Source organism: Tigriopus californicus, chromosome 2, assembly GCF_007210705.1.
Source record: "Tigriopus californicus strain San Diego chromosome 2, Tcal_SD_v2.1, whole genome shotgun sequence".
Taxonomy (NCBI): domain Eukaryota; kingdom Metazoa; phylum Arthropoda; class Copepoda; order Harpacticoida; family Harpacticidae; genus Tigriopus; species Tigriopus californicus.
In genome coordinates, this window is record NC_081441.1 from 7,218,103 (window position 1) to 7,224,102 (window position 6,000).

General features: G+C 44.3%; 3 protein-coding genes across 3 annotated transcripts; 1 reads left to right on the forward strand and 2 right to left on the reverse strand.

Moving 5' to 3' along the window:
* The first annotated feature begins 1,949 nt into the window (after positions 1–1,949).
* Positions 1,950–2,943, forward strand: LOC131893030 (transmembrane protein 41A-B-like). The gene has a single exon (XM_059242944.1). The coding sequence runs from the start codon at positions 2,062–2,064 to the stop codon at positions 2,794–2,796; it is 735 nt and encodes a 244-aa protein (XP_059098927.1). The 5' UTR covers positions 1,950–2,061; the 3' UTR covers positions 2,797–2,943.
* On the reverse strand, positions 2,944–4,395 carry LOC131893028 (1-acyl-sn-glycerol-3-phosphate acyltransferase gamma-like). Its single transcript, XM_059242942.1, has one exon. The coding sequence runs from the start codon at positions 4,131–4,133 to the stop codon at positions 3,015–3,017; it is 1,119 nt and encodes a 372-aa protein (XP_059098925.1). The 5' UTR covers positions 4,134–4,395; the 3' UTR covers positions 2,944–3,014.
* Positions 4,396–4,408: 13 nt separating this feature from the next.
* Positions 4,409–5,776, reverse strand: LOC131893029 (lysophospholipase D GDPD1-like). The gene has a single exon (XM_059242943.1). It carries the CDS (start codon positions 5,473–5,475, stop codon positions 4,531–4,533), a length of 945 nt encoding a protein of 314 aa, XP_059098926.1. The 5' UTR covers positions 5,476–5,776; the 3' UTR covers positions 4,409–4,530.
* Positions 5,777–6,000: the final 224 nt, after the last annotated feature.

Sequence of the window (6,000 nt, forward strand, 5' to 3'; positions counted from 1 at the left end):
AATCAGTGCTCGACCCGCTCGAGTCGTTTGTTCTTGGGGCACCGGGAACGATCCTCGTCCCTACGGGCCGCCCGGTCGGGACTAGCTTAGCAAGCAAGGCAGGAGAACATCCCTCGCTACGCGTCGTTTACCAACACACGAACATTTCCAGACAGCCAAAGGCACAGAGCGCGGAGTTACTCTGAAACGGACGGACCCGGATGGATGATTGGCCCTTTCTTTCTCCATTGAGTGAAGACACTGACACACAGGACTGACAGTTTCTATATGAGAACGAAGGCCAGAATATGTCTGGTTTGAGGACAAACACTGTCTATCAACTTCTCAGAATGCCAGCAGAGAGAGGTTATTGTTTTTCATTCATTAGGATCATATTGTCAACTGTTAGTTGAGGCTTGAAAATAAACAAAAATATTATACTTGAAACCTGTGTATTTTCAATGACTCACTCACTTCCTTTTAGCGGCTGTTGAAACATATATTGAATTTGACTCATGAGACTCAATATTGATTTATATAGATTAGATAATCAGCCCAAATATAATCGATCGTATTGATTCAAAGTTACATTTCTATGTTCAATACCCACAGTGCCAGATTCGCCAAATCTGACTTCCACAATGTCTGAGTGGCAATCATGACTCAAATGTAGTGGACTTTTTTATCACTTTTCCATACTTATTGACATTGGTGCATATTCCAGTTAACTTAATGCATCAGATTAAAACGCCTCAATTTTTATAGATGTCCGATACTGCGCAAATATAGACGCAAGACCTTTAAAGAATTTTTAACGATAGAATGAGGAAATGCAGTAATTGTAGTAGAGCAGTAGCAAATAATAAATTATCAACATTACGGCTATTCAGAAATGCGTGTAATGGTGACGACTAACGAACAAATAATATGTGTTATTTATATTGATAATTATTCAATGCTTTCACATCGAAGGCTGCATTCAATCTAACTACTTCAGTTTTATGGGAATCCAATCTTCTGATTTTACCCTTCATTTTGGTGTGCTTATCTTCAATCTCTTTTGCACGAAAGGTGAACGAACGTTAAACAAGCATCAAAATTTATGAAGATAGTACTGATGGGAATTCCCAAACTATCAAGCAGTGCAAATTACCAATCTAAGCTGTTCGCAATTTCAGCTGTACCAATTTCAAACCAAACACCAATCTATTCAAAGACAAGGGTTGCAGAGGACCTANATTACTGATGTGGAGCAAGCACCGACAGGGCAAGTAGTCCGGTGCTTAACTTGCCCAAGTAGAAACTTGCCCCAACTTGGGTTTGTACACAGACACTTGGGGGGAAAATGGTGTGGCCAAACTTACGCAAGAAGTTTTATATCAGGGCAAATTAAGTCAGCTTATACAGGAAAAGCAATAATGTGCACCAACAGTGACGCAGCAACGTGGCTTTGGTTCAATGACTGGCTTGTTTCTGGCACTCTGACTTTAGCTATGAGCAAAAAATCATCATTTTGCGGTTTTCCTCAGCTAACCGTCTGGGCTCCCTACGTTAGCAGCGGATCTCGGATTGTGTTAAACTTGCCCAAGTTCTAGTACTTGGCCAAGCTTTGCTTGTAAACAAGTAGAACTTGGGTGTCTGTGATGACTTGCTACTTGCCCTTTTCCCATCAGTAGTAAATATGTACGAAACTTGCCAATGGCAAATAGCTCAAAATAAATGAGATAAGCTATACATGCATTGAGAGATAAATTATAGCCAGATGGGTGTCTATGGGCGGATGTTTGGTTTGATAAATGAAAAACAATCCTCATTTGCTGACAATATTTGCATGAAAACTGCATTTCCTTACAATCTAATGGGATGCAGTTTATGCGCTTGGAAACCAGATGATGAAATTCAACAAGAGTAAACCAATTTTTCCATTTTCATCGAGAGACGTAGAACAATTTTCTGGCTTCGCCAGTCACGCTGATAGTATCATAACAAAATAGTAATTATAGTGATTACGTATTTTTTGTTTCGCTTACATTTCCCTCGATACTTTTAAAACCTCGAAAGTTCAGTGTTGAATTATATTGCATGTGCATAATCATGATTATCAAGCACAAGTTAGGCCTCCTACTGGCCATTTTCTTCGTTTCGCTGCTTTGGTTGTGCGCATTAGTATATTTTTCCCCGCTGCCCGCCGAAACAATATCCCGATTTCCCTCCACCTTAGATGAGATTCGAGCCACAGCGAACACGTTGCAAGAGTTCCGGGACGATCACTTTGGGTATGTGATCCTTCTCTTCGCGTCGGCGTACCTTTTCAAGCAAAGCTTTGCCATTCCCGGCTCCGTCCTCATGAACGTCTTGGGTGGAGCCGTGCTCGGATTATCAAGAGGATTTGCTCTTTGCTCCCTCTTGACTGCCATAGGAGCCTCAATTTGCTATTGCCTGGCCAGGATCGGAGGTCCAGCTGTGGCTCAAGAATATTTTCCCATGAGATTTTCCAATTTCAAGCAACGATTGGCTCAAGAGAAGCATAACTTGGCGTATTACCTACTTTTTCTGAGATTGTTTCCGGTGTCGCCCAATTGGGCTATTAATATGGCTTGTGGGGCCTTGGCGATCCCCTTGCCGATATTTTTCGTTACGGCTCTGGTGGGGTTGATGCCCTACAATTATATTTGTGTCCATGCGGGTGCCATTATCACGGAGATCGAGTCCATGAATGACGTGTATAAAACATCCACACTAATTCAGCTGACGGCCGTGTCCGTGGTGGCGCTGCTACCCATCATGCTTAGGAGGCGATTCATGGCCAAGCGATAGTTTTATTCCTCTGCATTAGCCACACACACCCCTCCCCCCCTGTGCATCTTTCTCATTGTGATAAAAAAGGTCTGTTGTTTTGATTATAAACGAAGCTGTTCATTATTTATTTCTCAGTTAAAATAATAACAACGCGAACAGCCCAAATCTTTGATGTCTACGGTCATTTTTTGGAATTGCATTTTTTGAAAGGCTCGAGTCTTATGCACGGACAGAGATCAATCGTGTTTCTTCCGTATTTCAGTGGCCGAAATCATTTTCTTCATCACGTAATACAAGACTGAGAAAATTATGACGACCACCACAATCGGTGCCCATGATGACCAGAACCAAGCACTGGAAAGCAACATGAACCATGCGCCTAACATCATGACGTTGCAGAGAACAAACGTTACGAGAACTCTGAGATGACGCTTTGTCTCAATGAAAAGAGACTCATCCACGAATTTTCCTTCCTCCATGAACCGAGATTTGATAGCGTCCTTGAATCGGAATTGATTCATTAAGAAAGTAGTGGGATCTGCTTGAATCTCAGGGGTGATAGGAATCCTCGCCACGTAAACATGAGCCTCGACTCGTCTTCCTTTGAGGATAGTCGACAAAGTGGGAGGTGAACCAGCATTACCTTTAACGGCGAGCGTCACGTCATAAATGCACGGCATTTTTTGAGGATCTAATGTTGACAGGGTTTGCACGAAGCCTTTGGTCTTGGGCACGAGGTGTTGTTGGAAAGGTTCCATGTTCCGAGATCTGGCAAACTCTTGACCTTCCTTGAGCTTGAGGTCAGTTTTACGAGTGCCTTCTGGAAACAGTAACAACCAAGCCGGGTCCGGATATTCTTGAATGTCCCGAACGCATCGGGAGATCTCATCTTTGTCGCGCTCCCATTCGCGGTGCAGAAATCCCACATCACTCATGGCCCAGGCCCATCCGAGAACGGGCATGTACTTCATGGTCGATTTGATGAATACGCGAGCATTGCCCAACACGCCAAAATGATCGGCCACCATCCAACCACTCAACCAATCAATCTCGTAGTGATGATTCATCACAATTAACCCATGCTCGTGACCAATGTGGGCCTGAATGTCGTCCCATTGATCAGCTTTGACGTGGAGGGTCATCTTGGAATCGGCCCACCATGTACCCAAGAACAGTAGCTGTGAGTAAAGAATCCAGACCAAGTAGAAATTGATCCGTCTGTATGCATCCATGGAGATGTGACCCACGGTATGAAGGAGGAGAAACTGAACGCCATTAATGAACAAGCCGCTGGCCATGAACGTGATAAAGAAGAACACGTGGAGTAGAGACCACGATTGCCAAGTCAAACCCATCACCGACAACGTGTTTGCACGTCTTCTGGGAGCCCCTTCACGATCAGATTAGCGTAAATACTGTGCATCCCAAACCAAGACCATTGGTGTAGAAATCAAGATCAATCTTCCAGTCTATCCTCTATCCCTGGTACGACAAAACCCTTCGGCGACTAGTACTGCTAAGGTCAGATAGAGCACAGAACTAGCGAGGTAGTGAATGAATGAATAAGTAAGGCAAAGAGAAACGACGATTGACGAAAGCAAATGGTCGTCAAAAAAAACAGGGTGTCCAATTGGAGCAGGCTTTCGGAAATCGTATTCATTCCATAATGACTGATGAAGTGAGTCGATAGATGGCTGTGTATAGATGGCTGTGGATGAACGGAGCATGAAGATTATTAGCTAAAGGACGGAGTTAAGCCATTCCTTGGCTGAGTTGGAAGAGTTTAAGCTTGGATGGATAGTCGGTCATGATTCCAGTGGCTCCGCAAAGGAAAGCTCGTTCAAACTCTTCTTCATTATTAAGGACCCAGATATAAGTTTGAATACCACGTTTCTCCAGATGCTTGAAGAGAATCGGGCTCATGAGTAAGAAATTGGCCGTCCGAGCCAAAGCCGATCGTATCACACCCTGAGGGGGGTCTCGAATCACAGACGTGGCAAAAATACGAGGCATAGGGATTTCAAAGTGGGTCTCTTTTAACGGCACGAACGGTAAAAGACCCAAATAGAAGAGAAGTAGAATCTTCAAGACCCGTGGAAACGAGGCGAACAGCCCAATATCCGGGTTGGTCGCGTGACAGAGATCAGTGGTATTTTGGCGAAAACTGCCCCAGACTGTGGTGTCCAGGGCGTCATAGCGTGTCACAATCTCCGACACGGCCTGAACCAGCTTCTCGTCATGGACCTTGATATCTATATTCACTCCTATACCAGGAAACTGCCGAAACACATCCTCCAAGGCCATCAATTTGGCGCATTCCATGTCTTTGGGGACGTGATAGGCCTGGCCAGGCACGAAATCCAACGGCAATCGAGGCAAAAGGGGTGGGAGGTCCTGGAACTTGACATCCCGAACCAGCGCATCTACCCCGGTGAGCCGTTTCAGGTTGGCATCATGGACGACGACCGGGATGTGGTCCTGAGTGAGGTGACAATCAATTTCCAACATGTCCGTTCCCAAAGCGATGGCTCGACGAAATGTGAGGAGCGTATTCTCGGGGCCTTCACCCGCACCTCCCCGATGACTGATGTGCTTGTAACACGGTCTTCGGGAACGGCGAGGGTGGATCCAGTGCGGCCATTTCAGCAAACAAATCGAGGTGAGCGCGTAAGTTGCGATCAACCCGGACCAAAACATTAAGCGCCAATTATTGAATTATTGGATGGAATCAATCAAAATATCAGAGGGCTCGGTGAGCGATTGACACTCTCTCACTGATAAGAAGGTCTCGATCAGCCTCTTCTCGTTGATCAAACATCGCAAAGCACGGGATAAAAGAGGTCTTCCACGTTCACAGACAAACTACACGAGATTTCAAAGCCTGCTCAATGCTCATTCGTACTCTCTAATTTGGACAAGTTGTCACGCTGTCCATGGACTCTGTAAATTTAACCACAACAAAAACAACGATCCCATTAGTGGAGGTTGAGAGCATAAAGTGACTCATGAAGAACCTGGCTTCGAAAGAGGACACTCCATCTTTGTCTTTGAATATCATTGGGCATTCTATTGAACAAGTCAAGACACTAATATCTTCTAATTGGAATTATGTGTTGTGTGTTAATGTTACAATAATGCGTTTATTTGTTGTTCTTTTTCAGTCTGCTTTGCGTCTTCAAGACCATTAAATCATTGGTTAAGTTTTTGAACAAAAATTGAAAT